This window comes from Thamnophis elegans, chromosome 1 (genome assembly GCF_009769535.1).
Source record: "Thamnophis elegans isolate rThaEle1 chromosome 1, rThaEle1.pri, whole genome shotgun sequence".
In the NCBI taxonomy this organism is placed as follows: Eukaryota; Metazoa; Chordata; class Lepidosauria; order Squamata; family Colubridae; genus Thamnophis; species Thamnophis elegans.
Window position 1 is genome coordinate 185,408,853 of NC_045541.1, and position 24,569 is coordinate 185,433,421.

At 50.9% G+C, this 24,569-nt stretch overlaps 1 protein-coding gene across 1 annotated transcript in view; it reads left to right on the plus strand.

Moving 5' to 3' along the window:
* The window catches only part of LOC116511430 (proprotein convertase subtilisin/kexin type 4-like), a 47,863-nt gene that overhangs the window by 14,395 nt on the left and 8,899 nt on the right, over nucleotides 1–24,569 (plus strand). Inside the window, 16 exon segments of the mRNA XM_032221471.1 lie at nucleotides 432–536; nucleotides 3,569–3,664; nucleotides 4,871–4,999; nucleotides 5,715–5,791; nucleotides 10,819–10,907; nucleotides 11,877–11,906; nucleotides 11,909–12,048; nucleotides 13,594–13,624; nucleotides 13,627–13,738; nucleotides 13,740–13,786; nucleotides 13,789–13,802; nucleotides 15,963–16,063; nucleotides 17,780–17,837; nucleotides 17,839–17,884; nucleotides 21,981–22,078; nucleotides 22,080–22,099. Of these exon segments, the coding sequence (XP_032077362.1) occupies nucleotides 432–536; nucleotides 3,569–3,664; nucleotides 4,871–4,999; nucleotides 5,715–5,791; nucleotides 10,819–10,907; nucleotides 11,877–11,906; nucleotides 11,909–12,048; nucleotides 13,594–13,624; nucleotides 13,627–13,738; nucleotides 13,740–13,786; nucleotides 13,789–13,802; nucleotides 15,963–16,063; nucleotides 17,780–17,837; nucleotides 17,839–17,884; nucleotides 21,981–22,078; nucleotides 22,080–22,099 (1,193 nt within the window).

Here is a 24,569-nt window from a genome sequence, read left to right on the forward strand (position 1 = left end):
CCACCAGTTTTATTGTTCTTATTTATCTTTATCACTTTTACACAATTGTTTTTCCATATAAAAGTTAAAATATACATTCTGGGTTGCTTTTTTTAACCACCCTATTTTGTATTATCACCACCCTATTTTTTTTATTTCATTTTCTCCTCCTTTCTCTACTTCCTTCCTCCTCTCCTTTCCTTTTCCTACTTCCCTTACCTCTCCCCTGCTCCTCTCTTCCTCTTTCCCCTCCTGCCCTGTCTCCTTCTCTTTCTATCCCTTCCTTCCTTCCTCTCCTTTCCTCTTTCTTCCTTCCCTCCCCTTTCCTCTCTCCTCCTCTCCTCCTCTTCCTTTCCTGTTGCTGTGGTTGTGGTTGTCTCTTTTCGTTTGTTCTCTTTGTCTTTCAAGGGTGTGTCGAAGCTGGATAACGTTTTTGCCCGTCTGCGTTGCAGGTGATTGCCGGGGAGCCCTACTTCCATCTGAAACACAGGGGCATGGCTCAGAAATCTTTAACCAAACACCGGGGCTGGCATCTTCGCCTGAAAAGAGACCCCCAGGTAAGCCCATAGGCAGAGAGGGCCTCCTGGAGGCCCTGTAGTCTGACCTCACTCGCACAATGCTTAAACCATATAAGACTGCTCTAGCTATTCGTACCTTCAGGGTTTGCCCTCTGGAACCTTTCTGCTATGGGCAGTCTTAAAAAACGCAACCGTACCTATCCTCCTACCCCTACCTGTTTCCCCCCCATGGCCGTCGACTCCAGTGACACACCTGTTTTCTTCATCTTTTCATTCTTTTTGTATCCCCCCCCCACTCCTGCCCTGCCAATGTCAGCATTCCAAATATAAGAGCCGAGGTGGTGCAGTGGTTAAATGCAGCACTGCAGGCTACTTCAGCTGACTGCTAGTTCTGCAGTTCGGCTGTTCAAATCTCACCGGCTCAAGGTTGACTCAGCCTTCCATCTTTCCGAGGCGGGTAAAATGAGGACCCGGATTGTTGTTGGGGGCAATATGCTGACTCTGTAAACCGCTTAGAGAGGGCTGAAAGCCCTATGAAGCGGTATATAAGTCTAACTGCTATTGCTATTGCTAAATATGTAAAATTAATGAGAGTCCAAGGCAAAATGATCCTTAAAGTTCCAATTTAATAAATCAGACAGCTTGGCATTACGCTATGAAATCCCAATTCTGGAAATTGCATCAGAATCCCACCCAGTTAAAAGTTCATGATCTTGTCCCCTCACCCACAAATCCATCACAGGGTCCAATCTTCTTCTTCCACGCTGGCACCCACGCCCAGCTGCTTCCGATCAAGTGCAAAGGTTTGGGAGACAAAAGATGACCTTGAGCTCCTAGAAAGGAATTTTTTTATTTTGAAAACAACACATTCTACCCCTTGCTATTCTCCCCCCCCCTTAATGATAGTGTGGCAGGCCAAAGATTCTTAGAGGAACCATTGCGGGCCTGACAGCCAATCCTTTCCCCTCCTGTCCATCTCTTTCTCTATCTCTTTCTCAGGCAATCTGCACCAAGAGTTGGTGCTGCTGGCAATATACCTTAAAAGGTGGCCTGTTCCTCCATGGCCTGTTTATAGGTTATCGGAGGCCAAGTAGAATAGAATATTCTTTATTGGCCAAGTTGGATTGGACACACACGGAATTTGTCTCCGGTGCAGAAGCTTTCAGTGTATACACAAGCAATAAGTGATAAATCATTATCATTGTCATCGTAAAAATACATTCCTCATAAACCATGATACAACACTTAGTGATAGTCATAGGATAGTGTTGTGGCCTAGCCGGAGCCTTTGAAGCTGCCACCAGACTCCGAGCGCGGGGCCCTCTGAGTTGGCTCTGGAGGATGTGGAGGACCCTGGACAGGGTTCTGACTCCGAGCAGGGCGCAGAGAGGCTGGTTGGTCACCAGAGGCGCCCGAGCCGTGGACCAGTGTGGAGGAGCAAGGGAGTATGTTCCTGATGTCAGCAGTGAGTTGTTCCTGGATGCACGCCATCGAAGAGCTACTAGGCGTCAGGAACAGTTGCGCAATTACAGGAGGTGATTGCACTCAGCTGGTGGTCATTAGGCTCCTCTCCAGACTATAAAAAGACTGCTTGTGCACACGCCCCTCTTTGCAGAAGTCAATGCAGGAACTAATGTCGGAGAACATTATTGTGAGCTTGGCAGGCTGGATTGCTGCCAAGGACCTGTCTGTCTGTTAATTAAATGCCAACCTTATCTTTGGCTCGGAGTGTGTCTTGGTGTGGGACGAGGGCGGGTCAGAACAGGATACTAAATGAGCAATTGACAAAAACCATATACCATGATACCAAATAAAATTAAATAAATCATAAGATACAAGCAACGAAAGATAAAAGTTACAGTCAAAAGAAGATAAAGAGATAGGTAATAGGAAAGATGAGGAGAAGAAGAATAGAATACAGCCTTACTTAGTTTTGACAGCGTTGTGGGAATTATTTGTTTAGCAGAATGAGGACATGGGGGGTAAAAACCTGGGGCATTTTCAAAGGAGTAGGGCTGCCTTAATTACAGGTAGTCCTGTACTTACAACAGGTTTGTTTAATGACTGTTAGTAACATAACCCTAACCCTCAGCCTGTATCCCTTCCACCTCAATTAATCTTGTTAAAGAAAGCTTTGCAAGAGCAATGTTGTGTTGTGGCCCGCCAGCTGCCAGTGGAGCTGGCGGCAGACTCAGACAATGAGGGGCTTGGGGAGGAACTTGGGCCAGTTCTGGAGCCTAGGGAAGGTTCTGACGAGGGCTCTGTGTCGGAGGCAGAGATAGAGCCAGGGCCGTCTGACATTTCCCAACCACTGGAGAGGCAGCTGCCTTTGGAGGCTGATACGAGTGAGGAGGAGGAACAGCCGGGGCCTGTATGTATGCGCAGAGAAGTTAGGAGAGGTGAACCACAGAGGACAAGGAGTCGACTTGGGAAGCAAAGGACACATGGATGCTGAATGGCCCCTCTTTAGTTGGGGAATAAATAGAAGGAAAAGGGAGTGGTTGTCGTAGGAGACAACAGTTCGTATTTCTGAAGATTTTGGTGTTTCGTGCCACAAAGACTGCTTGCCGGAGCTTTAATTTGCAGCCTTTGGGCTGTTGCAATTATCTCAAGGAACTGATAAGGTCTGTACTGCAGTTAACGCCTTGAAGGACTCTTGGCTGGACTTCTCAGTGGGTGTATGCCATTAATTCACAAGCGATAAATGAAGAGGGTTTTTTTTCGTAACAAAGAGTCGGTTTCTTGCTTCCACTAAGGCTGGGGCAGAACATGTCGGGTGGGTGGGTGGAAATCCTGGTTCCTTTTTAGGGGATAACCAAAGAACTGCACAGTCCAAGACCAAACAGATTTTAGGAATCGTGTCCTTTTCACAGCTGCTGTGAAAGGAAGTGATAGGAGTGTCGGGAACATATAGACATCCCAGCCTGTCTGCTTTGGCTGCCCTGAAATCTGATCCCAACTAGATGGGGAATCCGCTATTCCCATCCCGCTGGTCCCAAAATAATCAACTTGGGGCCGTGGAGCAAACTAGATTGTTTACTTCGGCGTAACCTCCCTGCTTTTGGCTCTAGGTCCCGTGGTTTGAACAGCAGGCGCTGAAGAGGCGGACCAAGAGAACAGCCACCATTGTCCCCACCGACCCGTGGTTCCACAAGCAGTGGTACATGGTGAGTGGGGCAAGAAAGGGGGAGGACTGGGCCTTGCTTCCTCTCCCCAGCCCACTCCTCAAGGAAGACCTTGTGGGACCCTTGGGGGCCCTCTGAGCTGGCTTAAGGAGGAGACCCTGCACCACTTCAGACGAGTGACTCTCCAGCCCCTTCTTCAACCCCTCCTCCAGTGATGGAGCATCCGCAACTTCCGGTGGCCAGCTGTTCCACCGGTTAATTGTCCTCACTGTTAGGAAGTTTCTCCTTCATTCCTGGTGGCTTCTCTCCTTGGTTAGTTTCCATCCATTGCTCCTTGCCCTACCTTCAGGTCAGGGGTGAAAGCCACTTGCCTTTGCCGCCGGTTCGGTAGCAATGTGAGCGTGCGCTTCGCATGGACGAACCACCTCCGTGCATGGGCAGGACCTCCCAACTTTTTAAAGTGTTTAAAAAGGCTTTGAAACCAGTAGTAAAAATGCTAAAAAAAAGTTTTACAGAAAGTTCTGATGATCATGTGGCACAGCTGATCATTGGAACTTTTTTAAAACTTTTTTTTAGCATTTTATTTTTGCTACCAGTTCGGGCAAACCGGTAGCATTTTTACTACCAGTTCGCGCGAACTGGCCCGAACCGGTAGCTTTTCATCTCTGCTTCAGGTCCCTTGGAGAATAGGGGGGAAGCCCCCACCCCACTCTTCTTCGTGGCAACCCCTGAAATATTGCAATATCGCTATCACGTCACAGGCCCCATCCTTCTTTTTTTTAAACTAGACATGCTCAATTCCAGCAACCGTTCTTTTATATTATTTAATATAACTGGTTCATATTTATGACGGTTACAGCATCCCGGGGTCTTGTGATTCCTTTCTACGACCCCCTGCCAAGCCATGGGGAAACCCAATTGACTTAACAACCACGTTATTCATTTAACGGCTGAAGTGATTCACTTAACAAACGTGGCGAGAAAATCCGCAAAAACGGGGTAAAGCTCTCTTGACAAATTTCTCACTGAGCAGGATAAATTCTGGGCTCAGTTGTGGTCGTAAGTTGGGGACTTGCCCGTCTAGGTTTGAGCCGTCCGTCTTCCGAACCGGAATCTTAAAAAGTGTCGTGATATTTGGGGTCTTTGGGGAACTTCGGGGTCCCCGAGAGGATCTCGGGGCTCAAACGGCCTCCTCCGATCTCAGTTCCCCGCACCATGGAGCCCCCCCCCCGATCTTTTCCGTCGTAGAACAACGACATCACGCCCGACCTCAACGTCCTCGTGGCCTGGAGCCAGGGTTACACCGGCTCGGGCGTGGTGGTGAGCATTTTGGACGACGGGGTGGAGAAGAGCCATCCGGACCTGGAGGCGAACTACGTGAGTGCAGCCCTCCCGGGGCCGAGGCGGAGGGAGGGGAGCCACAGGGAGGCGCATGTACTGAAAACCCATTAAAAACCCAGAATGCAATGGACGCACGCCCCCCCAGGCACCTCCTGCACCCTGTGCATGCATGTACGTGCCCCCGCCCTCCTGTGTGTGTGTGTGTGCACGCCACGCCCCCCGTGCATTCACGCATGACCCCGCCCCTCCTGCACACCCTGTTCTGGGCCTAGCTGACCTCCCTAAAGCCTCCTGGGACACAAAATGGGGTCCGGGGGGGAGCGTGCTGCCCCCAGCCCTCTGCATTCCCGTACGACCCCTGACCCTTGCCCCCCCTTGCACATGCACACGTGTGGCCCCCATGCATGGCAGAGACCCGAAAACCAGCTGGCCGGCAGGGGGCACGCATGCGTGGTGGAGCTGAGCTGGGCGACGGGAGAGGGTCCCATGTGTCATCTGTGGTGCGGGTGCCATAATTGGCCATCCCAAGTGGTCCCTCCTCAAATCTCACCAAGGGCCCTGCAGAAGCATAACAGGCAAGGAAGCCACCTTGTCACTCCACCCGTCTTCCAATCGGCCCCTCCCTCAAAGGATCAAACCCCTCCCCAAAACCTCCCTTCCCCCCCCCAAAGAGGGGGGGGGCTCCCAACCTTTGAGGATGAAAGTCTTCCCCAAGGGAGCCTCTCCAGCCCCTCTTCCTTCCTCCTTCCAGGATCCTTTGGCAAGTTACGACTTTAATGACAACGACCCGGACCCTCAGCCACGCTACAACAGGTGGAACGAGAACAGGTAGGGAGGGAGGGGCAGGGGGTGGGGCGTCTCCCCAGTTGCCCACCACCCTCCGGATTTTGGAGATGCCGACTTCCCTTTTACTCCTGGTCGGCCTGGGAAAGCTGAGCAAGGAAAGTGAGCTTTGAAGTCTAAGGTTCCCTGTTCCTGTTTAGGTACCTTTTCAGAATTTATTTTCTTTCTTTCTTCTTTCTTTCTTTTTCTTTCTTTTTCTTTCTTTCTTCTTTCTTTCTTTTTTCTTTCTCTTTCTTCCTCTTCCTTCCTTCCTTCCTTCCTTCCTTCCTTCCTTCCTTCCCTCTTTCTTCTTTCTCTCCTTTCCTTTCCCTCTTTCTTTCTCTTTCCTCTCCTCCTTTCTTTCTTCCTCCCTTCTTTTCCTCTCTCTCCCTCCCGCGCTGTCTTTCCCTTCCTTCCCTCCTTTCCCTCTTTCTTTCTCTTTTTTCTTTCTTTCTCTTTCTCTTTCTCTTCCTTTTTTTCTTCCTTCCTCTCCTCTTTCCTTCCTCCTTCTTTCTTTCTTTCTTTCCTTCCTTCTTTTTTCTTCTTCCTTCCCCTCTCTCTTTCTTTATCTTTCTCTCTCTCTCCCCTTCTCTTTCTTTCCTTCCTGCCCTCCCTCTCCTTCTTTTTCTTCCTCCTTCCTCTTTCCTTCCCCCTTCTCTGCCTCCCTCCCTCCTCTCTCTCTCTTTCCCTTCTTTTCCCTTTTTCTTTATCTCTCTTTTTCTTCTCTTCCTTTCCTCTCTTTTTTTCCTTCCCTCCCTCCCTCTTCATTCATTCTTTCTTCTTATTCTTCCTTCCCTTTCTCTTCCTTTCTCTCTCTTCCTTCGTTCCTTCTCCCTCCCTCCCTCTTTCTTTTTTCTTCTCTTTTTGCCGCCCAACTTGCCTACAGGTGACTTTTCTAGTTGTTGAGTCCTCTTGCTTGTAACCCATCCTGGCCTTTTTTTGGCTTCCGGGACTTTCTTGTAAAATGTTGCCTATGCTACCTGTGAGGTGGTAGCAAGGACAGCCCCCCCCCCCCAATGCTATTGGAATTCCTCTTGTTACTAGGGTTTTTTTCCAATCTCGGCCAAGGTTGAGGTATGTGGACGTCGACTCCCAGAATTCCCCAGCCAGCATGTCTAACCGGGGGAACTCTGGGAGCTGAAGTCCAGCTGTTGCCAAGGTGGAGGAATATTGAAGTATAAAATAACAGGATCTTGAAGGCCTACACTGGCATTTCTCCGCTCCTTTTTATACTAGTCTTTAATGTGGGGGTTACTAATGCTATGTATAGTTTGATGAACGAAGTCTGTTGACTTTGAGCAAGAAAGTGTTACGATGGTCTTCAGTGTATTACAGCCAGAGAACGGGGTGCCAATCAAGAGATGAGAGGTCGAAAGCTATGAGATTGTAGTTGGCTTTTTTAAAGTATTTTTTGGAGGGGAGGGTGGCTTCATTATACTCCTCTTTATGCACAAATTGAGACAAAAGTCAATCATGCTGTGTTCCCTGCTGGAAAAGGGTTCTTGTATTTGTAGACTGTAAATTGAGTCAACTGTTGCAGAAGATGAGAGCAAGGCAGCTGTTAGTCTAGTGTTGTCTGTTGGAGTCCGAGTGGAGAATCATTTAAATAGGAGCCAGCCGTGTGCAGCAGCTGCCAAAAAAGCCAACACAGTTCTAGGCTGCATCAACAGAGGGAGAGAATCAAGATCACGTGAAGTGTAATACCACTTTATAAGGCCTTGGGAAGGCCACACTTGGAATATTTGCATCCAGTTTTGGTCACCACGATGTAGAAAAGATATGGAGACTCTAGAAAGAGTGCAGAGAAGAGCAACAAGGAGGATTAGAGGACTGGAGGCTAAAACATATGAAGAACGGTTGCAGGAACTGGGAATGTCTAGTTTAATAGAAAGAAGGACTAGGGGAGACATGATAGCCGTGTTCCAATATCTCAGGGGTTGCCCCAAAGAAGAGGGAGTCAAACTATTCTCCAAGGCACCTGAGGGTAGAACAGGAAGCAATGGGTGGAAACTAATCAAGGAGAGAAACAACAGAACTAAGGAGAAATTTCCTGACGGTTAGAACAATTAATCAGTGGAACAGAAATTGCCTCCAGAAGTTGTGAATGCACCAACACTGGAAGTCTTTAAGAAGAGGTTGGATAGCCATTTGTCTGAAATGGTGTAGGGTTTCCTGCCTAGGCAGGGGGTTGGATTAGAAGATCTCCAAGGTCCCTTCCAACTCTGCTATTCTATTGGATTGTTACCAATTGATCCAGTCCCAGATTAGTAGAGGTGGCGCAGTGGTTAAATGCAGCACTGCAGGCTACTTCAGCTGACTGCAGTTCTGCAGTTCGGCTGTTCAAATCTCACCGGCTCAGGGTTGACTCAGCCTTCCATCCTTCCGAGGTGGGTAAAATGAGGACCCGGATTGTTGTTGGGGGCAATATGCTGACTCTGTAAACCGCTTAGAGAGGGCTGAAAGCCCTATGAAGCGGTATATAAGTCTAACTGCTATTGCTATTGCTAGTAACAGCATGGGACAGGGTTGCATGTATGGGTTCAGTTGTACGTCCGTTTAGGGTCCAGTTAATAAGAGGTAGATTGAGGTGACTAGGAGAGATAAGGGGGTGCAGGCAGGAGGCTGCCCACGTGAGTAGTGAAGTTACTTGTTTGTCATCAGGGGCTCTGCAAGATAGTAAGAAGGGAAACGTCGTGTTGACCGTGAGGAAGGAGGGGAGGAGAAGCTGGCTGGGAAAGCATCAGAGAAGGGAGCCAGGAGCCCCTCAGTGACTCAACAGTCAGGCGAAGAAACTTTGGAAGGACCCCCTCCTAATGGACCAGGCGGTTAAAATGAGTGGCGGGAAGCCTGCACTTTTAAGGCTTGCAAGATGCTGTTATTGTAGCCTGAAACAGAATGTGCTCCTCTAGCTCTTCATCTCTCTGGGTTCTCCAGCGCGGCAAACGGAAGCTACCGTGTAGATGTACGTATTCAGAGAGAAGGTTCTGGATCTTCGGGAGGAGGGGGGTATTTGCATCCCCCTTTGAGGCAGGAAAATGTTAGCAACCGGGTCTGGGTGGGCGTGGCCATGGAGGGTGTGGCCTCCTCGGCTTCCTCACTGGGGAGGGGGGGTGTTCGCTCCGGAGGCTTTCTGCTTCGTATTTACCTGGCATGATGGACAGGCGGCTGTCAGGGCTCCAAATAGCATCCTCTACGAAATAATAGCTCGAGGCAAGAAGTTCCTCCAAACACCAGTTTATTGGAAGAGCCACCTTGGCACATCTGGGAAAACCCAAATCTGAAAGCTTCCCGGTTTTCCCCACCCAGTTGAAAGTCCAAGTACCTTGTCCCCACACCCACCAGTCCATCCAATTGGTCAAGATTCCTCCCGTCCACATCCGTCTAGGGGCAGGGATAAGGTGACCTTGACTTCCCGAGAAGGAATGTTGTTATGGCTGCACATCGCCCAAGCTCCATGCCGTCCCCTCTCCCAGTTTCCCACGGGAAACTGTGCTTGAATCTGTGGCAGGCTTGAGGCCCTATACAAAGACAGCTGCATGGAGACGCTGGGGAGAGGAGGGGAGGGATGGGCAGGGCCTTTGAAGAGTATTTGGAGACTACAACTTGTCCAGAATGCAGCCGTGCGAGCAATTGTGGGTGCACCTCGGTACACCCATGTTACACCTATCCTCCGCGAGGTGCACTGGCTACTGATCGGTCTCCGGATACGCTTCAAAGTGCTAGTCGTAACTTATAAAGCCCTTCATGGTATTGGACCTGGGTACTTGAGAGACCGCCTGCTGCCAATTACCTCCCATAGACCCGTTAGATTGCACAGGGTCGGCCTCCTCCGGATTCCGTCTACCAGCCAATGCCACCTGGCTACTACCCGGGGGAGGGCCTTCTCTGTTGCAGCTCCGGCCCTTTGGAACAAACTCCCCTCAGAGATTCGGACCCTCACCCCTCTCCAGGCCTTCCGGAAAGCCGTCAAAACCTGGCTGTGCCGGCAGGCCTGGGGTTGATGAGTTCCCTCCCCTCTCGACTTGTATGGTTGTATGACTCTTGTGTATTTTAATTACGTGTATTGTATTTGTATCCCCTTTTCCCCTTTTGAGTTGTTCGCCGCCCTGAGTCCCTCCCGGAGAAGGGCGGCATACAAATAAACTAAATCTTAATCTTAATCTTAATCCTTGCAACAACCTGGTTTGGTGAACGGTTCTCCCGCACCGGTCCCAATTCGGTTGAATCCCATCAGTGCTTTGAGCCCTGAACTGACGTGTTCACAGGTCTCTGATCTACAACGCAGAGAAATTCGCCTGGAACGAACGGCAACAGGAATGCAGGATTTGGCCCAAACGGAAGACCTGCTCCCAGCCCTCGCGTTGAACCTGGGACGGCATCCTTGCCTCCCAGAATTGTGGCTGCTCCCGTTGCTGGACGTGAGGAAGAGGGAGTTTAGACAGCCACTTGTCCAGAATGATAACAGGGCACTTCTGCTTGAGGAAGGGGTTGGGCTAGAAGACCCTCCGAGGCCCCTTTCATTTATTCATTTGAATTGATTTGATTGGTCAATCGTTTACGAGGTAATAGGTGTAATAATAAACATGAGTATGAATGAAATGGGTACGAATCAGGGGTGGGTTTCTCGCCCTGTTCCAACCGGTTCGGTTGGAACGGGGCCGGCTTCGTCCTCGTGCACGCGGGCGGTGCACGCATGCGTACTAGCGTCTGTGCGATGCTCCAGCTGCTCCTGGAGGATCGCGCAGGCGCTGTATGCGTCCTGCGCATGCGTGGAAGCGCAGAACTCGTCAAAACCGGGTAAGGAGCGCGGGCGGGCAGATGGGCCCTTCGCCGTTCCCAGAAGTTACTTACTTCCGGGTTCGCCGACCAACCAGTTCGCAGGGACCGCCGCGAACCAGTTGAAACCCACCCCTGGTACGAATGAAATGGGGCTAGTAGGAGAGGGACGAGAGGCACGATGGGAGGCGCTTATGCGCTAACCCCAACAAAGAAGACTTCTCTTTTCTGCTCTCTGGGGCCCTTCCTTCTTTCAGACACGGAACACGCTGCGCGGGAGAGGTGGCCGCTGCTGCTAACAACCACGTCTGCGGGGCCGGCATCGCCTACGGAGCCAAAATTGGGGGTACGAGACCTCTTGGCGCTTTTAGAGCAAACCTGAGCTGTCGGGTGTCTTATAAGGACTCCCCGAATTGCATATGATGCCCATTTCAAGTTTGGAGAGCAGCTGTTTTCTATGTGCTTAAGGGGGGGAAGGCATTTTTTTCTCAGCCTCGGCCACTTTAAAGCTGTGTGGACTTCAACTCCCAGAATTCCCCACGGCTGACGGGAATTCTGGGAGTTGAAGTCCACACAGCTTAGAGTTCTATGAATGAGTGTGAGTGAGTAAATGAATGAAAGAGAAGAAAAATAAAAGAAGAAAGAAAGAAGGAAAGAAAGAAAGAAAGAAAGAAAGAAAGAAAGAAAGAAAGAAAGAAAGAAAGGTCTTCAGCAGGCCTTAGGAGATCTGTAGCACAGCTGGCTGGGGAATTCTGGGAGTTGAAGTCCACAGCTTAGAGTTCTATGAATGAGTGAGTGAATTTGGATTGTGAGCCGCCCTGAGTCCCCTTGGGGAAAAGGGCGGCATATAAATGCAATAAATTCAAATTCAATTGAATTAATTGAATTAATTGAATTAATTGAATTAATTGAATTAATTGAATTAATTGAATTAATTGAATTAATTGAATTAATTGAATTAATTGAACATCTGCAGCAGACCTTAGGAGATTTGTACCATAGCTGGCTTAGAGTTCTATGAATGAGTGTGTGAGTGCATGAGTGAGTACATGAATGAAATAGGAAGGAAGGAAGGAAGGAAGGAAGGAAGGAAGGAAGGAAGGAAGGAAGGTCTGCAGCAGGCCTTAGGAGATTTGTACCATAGCTGGCTGGGGAATTCTGGGAGTTGAAGTCCACACAGCTTAGAGTTCTAGGACGGAAGGAGGGAAGGAAGGAATGTAATTCCATTCTGAGCTTCGGTAGCGGCTGAGAACAAACGCCTGTCAGCCCAGACAAAGGGAAAAAATGTCTCCTGTCCTTCTCGTTCTCCTTCCAGGCGTCAGGATGCTGGATGGCGACGTGAACGATACGTGGAGGCCCAGTCGTTGAGCCTCCAGCCGCAGCACATCGACATCTACAGCGCCAGCTGGGGTCCTGAGGATGACGGGAAGACGGTGGACGGCCCGGGCGTCCTGGCTAGAGAGGCCTTCCGCAAGGGAGTAGCCAACGTGAGGGGGGGGGAGGGGATCTCTGCGCTTGCCTCCCTCTACTTTGGGGGGGGGGGTGTTTGAGGTTCCGGAATGGGACAACTTGCCACTGCTGATTCACAATAGAGCCCCCGGGACAGAATGGCTAGAATGCAGCATTGCAGACTGACTCTGCCCACTACCAGGGGTTCAATGCTGACCGGCTCAAGGTTGGCTCAGCCTTCTGTCCTTCCAGCGTCATTAAAACGAGGACCCAGATGGTTAGGGGCAAGAGTCTGACCACTTAGAGAGGGCTGGAAAAGCGATATATAAATCTAAGGGGAAGGAAGGAAAGGAAGAAGGAAGGAAGGAAGGAAGGAAGGAAGGAAGAAGGAAGGAAGGAAGGAAGGAAGGAAAGGGCTGTGGTGGTGCAGTGGTTAGAATGCAGCATTGCAGGTTAGCTCTGCATTCCACTGTCACCAGTTCAATTCTCACTAGCTCAAGGTTGACTCGCCTTCCGTCCTTCCAGCATCATTAAAACGAGGACCCAGATGGTTAGGGGCAAGAGTCTGACCACTTAGAGAGGGCTGGAAAAGCGATATATAAATCTAAGTGGGAAGGAAGGGAAGGGAAGGGAAGGGAAGGGAAGGGAAGGGAAGGAAGGAAGGAAGGAAGGAAGGAAGGAAGGAAGGAAGGAAGGAAGGAAGGAAGGAAGGAAGGAAAGGGCTGTGGTGGTGCAGTGGTTAGAATGCAGCATTGCAGGTTAGCTCTGCATTCCACTGTCACCAGTTCAATTCTCACTAGCTCAAGGTTGACTCAGCCTTCCGTCCTTCCAGCATCATTAAAACGAGGACCCAGATGGTTAGGGGCAAGAGTCTGACCACTTAGAGAGGGCTGGAAAAGCGATATATAAATCTAAGTGGGAAGGAAGGAAGGGAAGGAAGGAAGGAAGGAAGGAAGGAAGGAAGGAAGGAAGGAAGGAAGGAAGGAAAGGGCCATGGTGGTGCAGTGGTTAGAATGCAGCATTGCAGGTTACCTCTGCATTCCACTGTCACCAGTTCAATTCTCACTAGCTCAAGGTTGACTCGGCCTTCTGTCCTTCCAGCGTCATTAAAACGAGGACCCAGATGGTTGGGGGCAATAGGCTGATTCTATACACCACTTAGGGCTGTAAAGCCCTGTGAAGCGATATATAAATCTAAGTGCGAAGGAGGGGAAAGAAGGAAGGGAGGAAAGGAAGAAGGAAAGGACCATTGGTGATGCAGTACAAATGTTTGTGGAATAACAGTTGGAATTTACAATCATATTCACTACTTAATCTATTCTTAGCTTAATAGAAACACATTAAATATCTGATACTTTACATGCTCTTCTTAGTTTGCTTAACTCTATTAACTATTGTCTATATTTTACTCGTCTACATTTATATCTAATTTTTATATTGATCCTCTAACCATCACTAACATGTTTCCCATATCGCATAAAACCGGTTGGTTCTTACCGGGGTGGAAGCTTGCAACGGTCACTACATGAACGCGTGCAATTCGAGGACTTCTGCATTTGACCGGAGCTTCTTCTCCCCCGCAGGGACGCGGAGGGCTGGGCTCCCTTTTCGTCTGGGCTCCGGGAACGGCGGCCTCCGGAAGGACAACTGCAACTGCGATGGCTACACCAACAGCATCTACACCTTATCCGTGGGCAGCACCACCGAGAGCGGCCGGGTCCCGTGGTACCGAGGCCTGTGCCTCCACCCTCACCGCCACCTACAGCAGCGGGCCAAGGGCGAGAAGCAGATCGTGAGAACCTGGGACGAAGGGTGGGAGGGCGGGCGAAGGGGTCCTATCGTCCTTCTCCACTGAAATGGGGAAGGTATCTGGGCAGGAAAAGGCCAGAGGGACAGGGAAAGACGGGGGGGCCAAGCTTCAAAAGAAATCCAGTTGTTATTAGGACCTTCATGTCCACACTTCCCAAGTGAAGCCAGCTCTGACCCCACGTAATTTACGGCCCAATCATGACCCTGTTTCCCCCCCCCCCGGTGTCATCAATCACATTCACCAACAGGGTTGTAGACAGTGGTGGGTTCTGGTACAGTTGGAATGGGCCTGGCATCGCCCACATGTACCTGCCTGCAATGCCTCCACAAGCCTCCGCGACGCTCCAGCTGCTCGGCGGAGCGTTTCCCAGGTGCCATACGTGCCATGCGCGGAAGCGCCGAAGGCTTAAAGGACAGGTAAGGAGCTCGGACAGGCAGGTGGGCCCTCTGGAGCACTGCACCAGAAAGGCACCCGGTGCTCCGGGCAGGCTCTGGTATGCCCGTACCGGGGCGTACCGCCTGCAACCCACCACTGGTTGTAGAGATCACTCCCCTCCGGCTGCTTCTAGTAACCCTGGGATGCAGCCTTGAGAGAGATAAGTCAATAGCAGTAGACTTATATACCGCTTCATAGGGCTTTCAGCCCTCTCTAAGCGGTTTTACAGAGAGTCAGCATATTGCCCCCAACAATCTGGGTCCTCATTTTACCCACCTCGGAAGGATGGAAGGCTGAGTCAACCCTGAGCCGGTGAGATTTGAACTGCTGAACTGCTGATCTAGCAGTAGCCTGCAGTGCTGCATTTGACCACTGCGCCACCTTGGCTCTTCTGGAATGTCTCTTCATAATGACACAGATGAAGGGGAACTCATCCCATTTGCAAGCTGGCAGGAAGAGCCCGCACTCCAGGAGACAAGCTCAGGATCCAGAAAGATCTTGGCAGACTTGAACGCTGGGCCCTCTCCAACAACACGACCTTTAATGTGGAGAAATGCCAGGTGTTACACCTGGGCAGGAAAAAAGCCAAAGGGACAGGACAGATGAGGGGAAACCTGGCTCGAAAACAGGAACTGAAGAGTCCTCGTGGACGAGCCAGCCGTGTGCGGCAGCAGCCAAAAAAAAAATACGACCCTGGGTTGCATAAACTGAGGAGTGGGGTCTTAGTACAACTTTATAAAGCCTTAGTTAAGACCATACTTAGAATACGGCATCCAGTTTTGGTCGCCACATTACAAAACAACCATGTTGAGACTTTGGAAAAAGTTCAGTGAAGAGCAACTGAGAGGATTAAAGGCCTGGAGACTAAAACACACGAAGAACATTTGCAGGATTTGGCTGTGGTCAGTCTAGAGAAAAGGAGGTCCAGGGGGGACATGAGAGCAGGATCCCAGTATTTGAAGGGCTGCCCCAAAGAAGAAGAAGGGGGGTCAATTTACTTTCCGAAGCACCAGGAGGCAGGAGAAGAAAGAATGGGTGGAAACTTATCAAGGAGAGAAGCAACCTAGAATTAAGGAGAAACTTCCTGACAGTGAAAACAATGAACCAGTGGAGGACTTTTAAGAAGATGAGGCCGGACGGTCACCTGTCTGAACTGGTGTAGGGTCTCCTGCTTGAGCAGAGGGCAGGACTAGAAGACCAGATCAACAGAGTTGGAAGGGACCTTGCAGGTCATCTAGTCCAACCCTCTGCCTAAGCAGGAGACCCTACCTAGGTTCAAACCAGTGGTGGGTTTCAAAATTTTTTGAACCTCTTCTGTAGGTGTGGCCTGCTTTCTGGGTCCACTGGTGGAACCTCTTCTAAACGGTCCGGTAGATTTGACGAACCGGTTCTATCGAACCGGTGCGAACCGGTAGGAACCCACCTCTGGTTCAAACTCATAACCCCTGATTTTGAGGTGGGAGCTCCACCTCTGGACCACAGAGGCGCCTTCCTTTTGCTTGGCAGCCCTGAGAAAGCCACGGGCAGTTAGGCCTTACACAATCGAGGAGGGAGTGTGGGATGGCAGTGTAGCTGGACCAGGTTGGGGGTGTGGGAGGAGAGAGAGACATAGTCACACGCCTGAGGACTAGAGGCTTACGTGGAATAAGGCTTGGGAAAGGATCTTCACGTCCGTCAATTCGATGCTCTTTGATTCTCCCTCCACAGGTGACCACAGACCTGCGACACACCTGCACGGGCAGCCACACGGGCACCTCCGCCTCGGCTCCCCTGGCAGCTGGCTTGATTGCCCTGGCTCTGGAGGCCAAGTAAGTGCCTTTTTTTGGGGGGGGACGACCTTGGCCAGTCCAAGGGGAATTCTGGGAAGTGAAGTCCGCACGTTTAAAATGGCCGAGCTTGAAAACCACTGGCCTAAAACTGGCCGCCTGGAAGGACACAGAGAAGGTCCCAAAAGCTGCTCCTCAGCTGAGCCTGTGCTTATGTTTTACGTTAGTTGTATGTTATGTTTTACGTTACGTTTTGTTGTTCTAGTGTTTGTGTTGTTTGTTTGTTGTTTGTTTTTTATTTATTTATAGAGGGAGAAATGTCCTGACCAAACATAATTTCTAATGTTGATTTCCCCACCCCCCTTACCAGAGGGAGCCCCCTGGTGGACTACTGGGAAGCCATTACCACTGCACTGTGCAGTAGAATCCATTTTACGGCAGTACAGTAGAATCCATTTTAAGGCACAACAGGCTGTATCTTAACGGAGCAGACACCCCGAGGGCTGTTAGGGGTGTCTTAACCCCACAGTGTTTGTCTCCAGAGAGTAACTAATCTGTGTAGCAAGTTTGGTTGAAATTGCTCGAGGCCTTCCAGAGTTTATAGCAATAGCGATAGCAGTTAGACTTATATACCGCTTCATAGGGCTTCCAGCCCTCTCTAAGTGGTTTACAGAATCAGCATATCGCCCCCAACAACAATCCGGGTCCTCATTTACCCACCTCGGAAGGATGGAAGGCTGAGTCAACCCTGAGCCGGTGAGATTTGAACAGCCGAACTGCAGAACTGCAGTCAGCTGAAGTGGCCTGCAGTGCTGCACTCTAACCACTGCGCCACCTCGGCTCTATAAGCATAAATAAGTTTATGCTGGACACACACACACACACACACACACACACACACACACACCACACACTTTTATATAGATATATTAAGTTCTGTTTTATGTTATGTTACGTTATATTATATGTTATGTTAAGTTATGTTATGTTTATGTTATGTTTGTGTTATGTTACATTGTTCCGTCTTTGTTATTTTGACAAATGACTCAAGGTGACCAACATACGCAAACACCTTCCTCTTCTTTGTCTCACAACAGCCCAGTAAGGTGGGTTGGGTTGAGAGAGATGGACTGCCCAAGTCACCCACCTGGTTTCATTGTTGAGGTGGGACTAGACTCACCTTCTCTGGCGATTGGGTCCAGTCGTTCAGCTAGCTTTCATGGCTGAGTGGGACTAGAACTCACGATCTCCTGCTGTCTAGCCTGGTGCCTTCAACCGCTACCCCCAAACTGGCTGTCCAATGGTACAGACAGGTGTACCAATCACATGCTTGTCACTCAGAAAGGTTGGCAGTTCGAATCCCTAGCGCCGCGTAACGGAGGGAGCTCCCGTGACTTGTCCCAGCTTCTGCCAACCTAGCAGTTCGAAAGCAGGTGAAAAATGCAAGTAGAAAAATAGGCGCCACCTTTGGTGGGAAGGGAACAGCGTTCCGTGCGCCTTTGGGAGTTGAGTCATGCCGGCCACATGACCACGGAGACGTCTTCGGACAGCGCTGGCTCTTTGGCTTTGAACGGAGATGAGTACCGCCCCCTAGAGTCAGGAACAACTGGCACATTCAGTATGTGTGAGGGGAAGCTTTGCAAGGTCGGAGGAACCTGGGGAAACCTCCCTCCCCCCCTCCCACCTTGCAGGCCACGGACCTCATAGCAACAGTCCGGGTGGTTTTTCTCTCCCCCTCCCCTCCCTTTGTGCCCCTAGCCCAGCCCTGACCTGGAGGGACATGCAGCACCTGGTGGTGAGAGCTTCCAGCCCGGCTCAACCTGCAGGCGGACGACTGGGTCCTGAATGGAGTCGGGCGCAAAGGTGAGGCTGGGCCCAGCCCTTCTCCTGGAAGACCCCGACCCTCTTTCGGGTGGGGAAGGCTGGGTCCTCACACACAACCACAGGAGACCCGTGTGTGTGTCTGTACTGCTGTGGTGTGTGTGTGCCGCTGATGTGCGTACTGCTGTGTGTGTGTGTGTGGTGTGTGTGTGTGTGTGTGTCGCTCCTGTGTGTGTGTGTGTACCACGCTGTGTGTGTGCGTACTGCTGTGTGTGTGTGTGTGTATCGCTCTCTGTGTGTGTGTACTGCTGTGTGCGTGTGTGTGTGTACTGGTGTATGTGTGTACATCTGTGTGTGGCATACACCGGTATAATATGTGTGTGTATACTGGTTTGTGTGTGTGTGTGTATACCGCGCTCCTCTTTCTGTGTGTACCACTTTGTGATTGTGTATTTGTGTATGCACCGGTATGTGTGTGTGTTGTATACCGCTCTCCTCTCTTTCTCTGTGTGTGGTACTGCTGTGTAATGTGTGTATGCACCAGTATATGTGTGTGTGCGTACCTGTGTGTGTGTGTGTGTACCGCTCTCCTCTTTCTGTCTGTGGGTGTGTTCAGCTTTCTGTGTGTGTGTTTGTGTGTATGTGTGTATACACCGGTACATGTTTGTTTAGGAGGTTTAGAGGTTTATTAACATTATAGGCCGCCCTTTTCCCTGAGGGGACTCAGGGCGGCTTACATAAATCAAGGGAGGGAAATACAAACAGTAACGTAGACAACATAGAGTAAAATAATGAGCAACATTCATTCATCATTCGGGAGGGGCAATTATCTTTGTCCCAGGCCTGACGGGCTAGCCAGGTCTTAGGCTATGCGGAAGGCCTGGACGGTGGTGAGAGTGCGAATCTCCACGGGGAGATCGTTCCAAAGGGTCGAGCTACTGCTGAAAAGGCTCTCCTCCTTGTAGTTGCCAGCCGCACTGGCTGGCAGATGGAACTCGGGAGGAGGCCCAATCTGTGAGATCTAATTGGTCGCAGGGAGGTAATTGGCAGAAGGCGGTCTCTCAAGTACGCAGATCCACTACCATGGAGGGCTTTATGGGTGACTAGTAGCACCTTGAAGCGCACCCGGAGATCAACAGGTAGCCAGCGCAGCTCGCGGAGGATAGGTGGTATGTGGGTGAACCGAGGTGCACCCACGATCACTCGTGCGGCCGCGTTCTGACTAGCTGAAGTCGCCGGATGCTCTTCAAGGGCAGCCCCATTTAGAGCACATTGCAGTATTCCAGCCTAGAGGTCACAAGGGCCCGAGTGACTGTTTTGAGGGCCTCCCGATTCAGGTAGGGTCGCAACTGGCGCACCAGGCGAACCTGGGCAAATGCCCCCCTGGTCACAGCCGTCAGATGGTGTCAAAGGACAGCTGTGGATCCAGGAGGACTCCCAAGTTGCGAACCCTCTCTGAGGGGTGTAAATTTGACCCCCCAGCCTGAGCGATGGAGTACTGATCGAATTGTTGGATGGAAGCACAACAGCCACTCGGTCTTTTCCCGGGTTGAGTACAAGCTTGTTAGCCCTCATCCAGTCCATAACGGCCTCAAGGCCTCGGTTCATCACGTCCCGCCGCTTCATTGAGTTGGCACGGGGCGGACAGATACAACTGGTATCGTCCGCATATTGATGGTATCATTATCCCGTGCCTGCGAATGATCTCACCCAGCGGTTTCATGTAGATGTTAAATAGTAGGGGGGATAAGACCGAACCCTGAGGCACCCCATATGTTAGGGGCCTAGGGTCGATCTCTGCCCCCCCACTGACACCGACTTGGGCGACCTGTCCGAGAGGTAGGAGGAGACCACACCGCAGCACAGTGCCTCCCACTCCCACCTCCCGCAGTCCGTCGCAGAAGGATACCATGGTCGATGTTACGAAAGCCGCTGAGAGGTCAAGGAGAACCAGGATGGAGGGATGACCTCCATCTCTGGCCTCTCCAAAGATCATCGGTCAATGCGACCAAAGCGGTTTCTGTGCTATAACCGGGTCTGAAGCCTGACTGGAAGGGTCGAGATACTTGCTTCCTCCCAAGGTCCCTGGAGCTGGAAGGCCACCACCTTCTCAACAACCTTCCCAAGAAAGGGAAGGTTGGAGACTGGACGGTAGTTATTAAGAACAGCTGGATCCAAGGATGGCTTTCTTCAGGAGGGGGTCTCACCACCGCCGCTTTTAGCGTGGCGGGGAAGTTCCCTCCCGAAGAGAGGCGTAACAACCGCCTGGATCCAGCCTTGTGTCACCTCACTGCTGTTAACAACCAGCCATGAGGGACACGGGTCCAGTACACAGGTGGAGGCACTTACAGCCCTCATGGCCTTGCCACATCCCCAGGGGCACATCCTGAAACTCAACCCAGAGGTGGTCTACTTCATCCTCTTGTGCCTCGGCTGGAACTGCAGAGATGGAGTCCAAGTCTGACCGAAACCGAGCATTTTGTCCCCTAAGAATTGGGCATAGTCCTCAGCTCTGCCCTGCAAGGGTTCCCCCGCTTCCCTCCTATTTAGTAGGGAGCGGGTTATCCTAAACAGGGCGGCTGGGGCGGGACTCAGCGGACGCAACCAAGGTGGCTATATAAGATCTTTTCGCTGCCCTAAGTGCCCTGGTGTATTCCTTGGTGCTGATGGTTACCATTGCTCGGTTCGATTCGGACTTATCGGACCTCCATAGGTGCTCTAGGCGTCTCCTCCGGCGCTTCATCTCCCGGAGTTCCTCGGTGAACCAAGGAGGTCTCCGGGATCCGCCGCCTCGGAGGGGCCGTAGTGGCGCAATCCGGTCAAGGGTCTCCGATGCTGCCGAGTGCCACGCAGCAACCAGAGTCTCTACCGGACTGTGGGCGAAAGTATCAGGGAATGACCCCAAGCTCCGTCTGGAACCTTAACGGCTCCATAAGTCGCCTGGGCGGAACCACCTGGGTCGGTTCCTCCTCCCTACAGTTGGGGGTTTGGTCTCCGGAAGTCAACCTCAGTAGGCAGTGTCTGACCACGACAGGGGTATGATGTCGTTACCCCTCAGACCAAGATCACAAATCCACTGCTCCGAGAGAAATACGAGGTCGAGCATGTGACCCCGCTGAATGGGTTGGGCCCCGGATTACTGGGTCAAGCCCATGGCCGTCATGGAAGCCATGACTCCTGCGCCCCATCAGAGTGTTCACCGAGCGACGGCAAATTGAAGTCCCCCAGGACCATCAGCCTAGGGAACTCAATTGCCAGCTCGGCTACCGACTCGAGGAGCGAGGGGAGGGCTGCTGCAACGCTGTTGGGAGGCAGGTACGTTAACAGCAACCCACTTGACCCTTGAGGTCCAACTTTACCAGCAGAGACTCACACCCGACAAGCTCCGGAGCAGGGACCCTACGAGGAGCTAAATGACTCCCGGATAACAATAGCCACACCCCCCCCCTTTCCTGGCTCTCGGCTGGTGCAGCACCTGAAATCCTTCTGGGCACATCTCTACGAGGGGGACTCCTCCCTCTGGGGCCCAGCCAGGTTTCAGGTAATACATGCCAGGTCTGCCCTCTCGTCTAAAATTAAGTCCCGGACGAGAGGAGCTTTATGTACCACAGACCTGGCATTTAGCGACAGCAGCTGAGTCCAGGGTCCTGATTACTTTCGCCATCTGGTCTCGGAGTGGGACTCATAGGGCCGGAAGGAGGGATCTCTGTAATGTAGCGAACCCTCCTTCCCGGTAATGGCCTGCCCTAAAGTCCCCGCCATATCTGCCCCTCCCTGTTACGACCGTGATACTCCGACCCTCCTCCCGTGTCTCTGGTTCCCTCACCACCCCAATGGCCCCCGCATCCCCCGGCAGGTCCTCCGAATCATACATACCCATGCACTCCCCCAAACATCCCCACGTAAGAGTTAAAACACAAAAATTACAACAATATAATAGTAAAAAAGTGGGACATTCATTCATCTCACAGAACCAAAGCGGTTCCCCTTGAAGGGGGGTTTTCGTGCCCCTCCCCTGGGCCCCGGATGCGTGGAGGGGCCTGTTTCTCTGGCTGTGTGGTGAACTTGCCCACTGCCTCTGCCAGGGTGGTTTCCAGAGGGCAGGGCGGTTCCCCTGAGTGGCTCTTTCTCCTCTCAGTCAGCCACTACTATGGGTACGGGCTCTTGAACGGCGGGCGCTTGGTGGAGATGGCCAAGAGGTGGCCGAGGACTCCGCCTCAGCGGAAGTGCTTCATTCAGGGTGGTCTACAAAGCAAGGTAAGAAGACATTGGGGATTCTCTCTCTCATTCTCTCAATCCTTCTCATTCTCTCTCTCTTAATCTCTTCCTCTCTTTCCTCATTCTCTTTCTCTCAATCTCTCATAGTGTTTTTCATTCTCCTCAATCCTTCTCATTCCCTCTCTCTCGTTCCTCTCTCTCTCATTCTCTCTCATCCTCTTTTTCTCTCATTCTTTCTCATTCTCTCTTTCTCATTCCCTCATTCTTTTAATCTCACTCATTCTCTCTTCTCTCATGCAGTTTTTCATTCTTTCTCAGTCCTCTCTCTTAATTTCTTTCTCTTTCTCTTTCTTATTCTCTTTCTCTCATTCTTTCTCATTCCCGCTCATTCTCTCAATCTCTCATTCTGTTTCTTTCGCTCTCAATCCTTCTCATTTTCTCTTAATCTCTTCCTCTCTTTCTCATTCTTTCTCTCAATCTCTCTCTCATAGTGTTTTTCATTCTCTCTCAATCCTTCTCATTCCCTCTCTCTTGTTCCTCTCTCTCATTCTCTCTCATCCTCTTTTTCTCTCATTCTTTCTCATTCTCTCTCATTCCCTCATTCTTTAATCTCACTCGGTCTCCTCATTCAGTTTCTCATTCTTTCTCAATCCTCTCTCTTAATTACTTTCTCTCTCTTTCTCTTCTTATCCTCTCACTCATTCTTTCTCATTCCCTCTCATTCTCACATTTCTCATTCTGTTTCTTTGCTCTCAATCCTTCTCATTCTCTTTCTTAATATCTTTCTCTCTCTTTCCTCATTCTCTTTTTCTCATTCGTTCTCGTTCTCTCACTCATTCTGTTTCTCATTCTCTCTTAATCTCTTTCTCTCTCAGTCTCTCTTTCCTCGTTCTCTATTCAATCTCTCTCAATCTCTTCTCGCTCATTCTCTCTCACATTCTGTCCCAATCCTTCTCTTTCTCTCTCATTTCCCCCCCCCCCTCTCTGTCACACTTCTGATACACACCCAACAACCACTGTATAGAATCCCACTTCAGTTTATACTAGACCCGAATGTGTGGGCACCACCCCCTAAAGTCGGACCTGACTGGGCAGGGGAAACCTGGCCTTCCCCTTGACCTGGACCATGGGCTTTGTGATTGATTCTAGAGCTCATAATCTAGCAGGACTTTTCTCCTGCAAAACTACCAGAAGTCCTCGGCTTTACAACACTACCTTTAGTGACCAAAGTTAACAACAGCCCTGGAAAAAAATGACAGCCTTCTGACGGCCTTTCACCCTTAAGACCCTTGCCGCATCCCCATGGTCACGCGATCAAAATTCTACCGCTTGGCCCCTGACTCGTATTTATGACGGTCGCAGCGTCCCAGGGGTGACATGATTCCCTTAGTGACTTTCCGACAATTTGGAATCCTTAGGAAACCTGGATTCGCTTCACAACCAGGTTACTAACTTCACAATTGCCGTAAAACAGAGCAAAACTCACTTAACAACTCTGCCACAGACGTTTTGGGCTCAGTTGCGGTCATAAGTCGAGTGTCAACACTCAGTGTTGTCATGGGGACAGAATGGGGGAGGAAGTGCATTCCATGCATACTTTCGGCTGGAGTCAGATCTCAGATTACTGCAGCCGGTTTGGGAGGGGTGCATCTTATAGGGTAATGTGATTTATGACACAGACTGAGGAGAGGGAATGAACATTTTTTTTTTTAGACATTTTATTAAGATTTATAGGCCGCCCTTTTCCCTGAGGGGACTCAGGGCAGCTTACAATCACAGGGAAGGGGGTGCAATATCAGAAGACAAACAATGTGCGAACAGAAGAAAATAATAAAACACAACTTTCATTCAACAGTCAACACTCGGGCGGGTAAATTGGGAACCTATCCCCAGGCCTGATGGGAGAGCCAGGTCTTGAGGGCTGCGCGGAAGGTCTGGATGGTGGTGAGGGTATGGATCTCGACGGGGAGGTCGTTCCACAGGGTCGGAGCTGCAACAGAAAAGGCTCTCCTCCGTGTAGTCGCCAGTCGACATTGACTGGCGGATGGGATTCGGAGGAGGCCCAGTCTGTGCGATCTAATCGGTCGGAGGGAGGTATCGGCAGAAGGCGGTCTCTCAAGTACCCAGATCCACTACCATGGAGTGCTTTAAAGGTGGTCATCAGTACCCTGAAGCGCACCCGGAGATCGCAGGTAGCCAGTGCAGCTCGCGGAGGATGGGTGTAACGTGGGCGAACCGCGGTTGCGCCCACTATCACTCGCGCGGCTGCATTCTGGACTAACTGCAGTCGCCGGATGCACTTCAAGGGCAACCCCATGTAGAGCCCATTGCAGTATTCCAGCCTAGAGATCACAAGGGCTCGAGTGACTGTTGCGAGAGCCTCCCGGTTTAGGTAGGGCCGCAACTGACGGACCAGGCGAACCTGGGCAAATGCCCCCCTGGTCACAGCTGACAACTGGTGGTCAAAAGTCAGCTGTGGATCCAGGAGGACTCCTAGGTTGCGGACCCT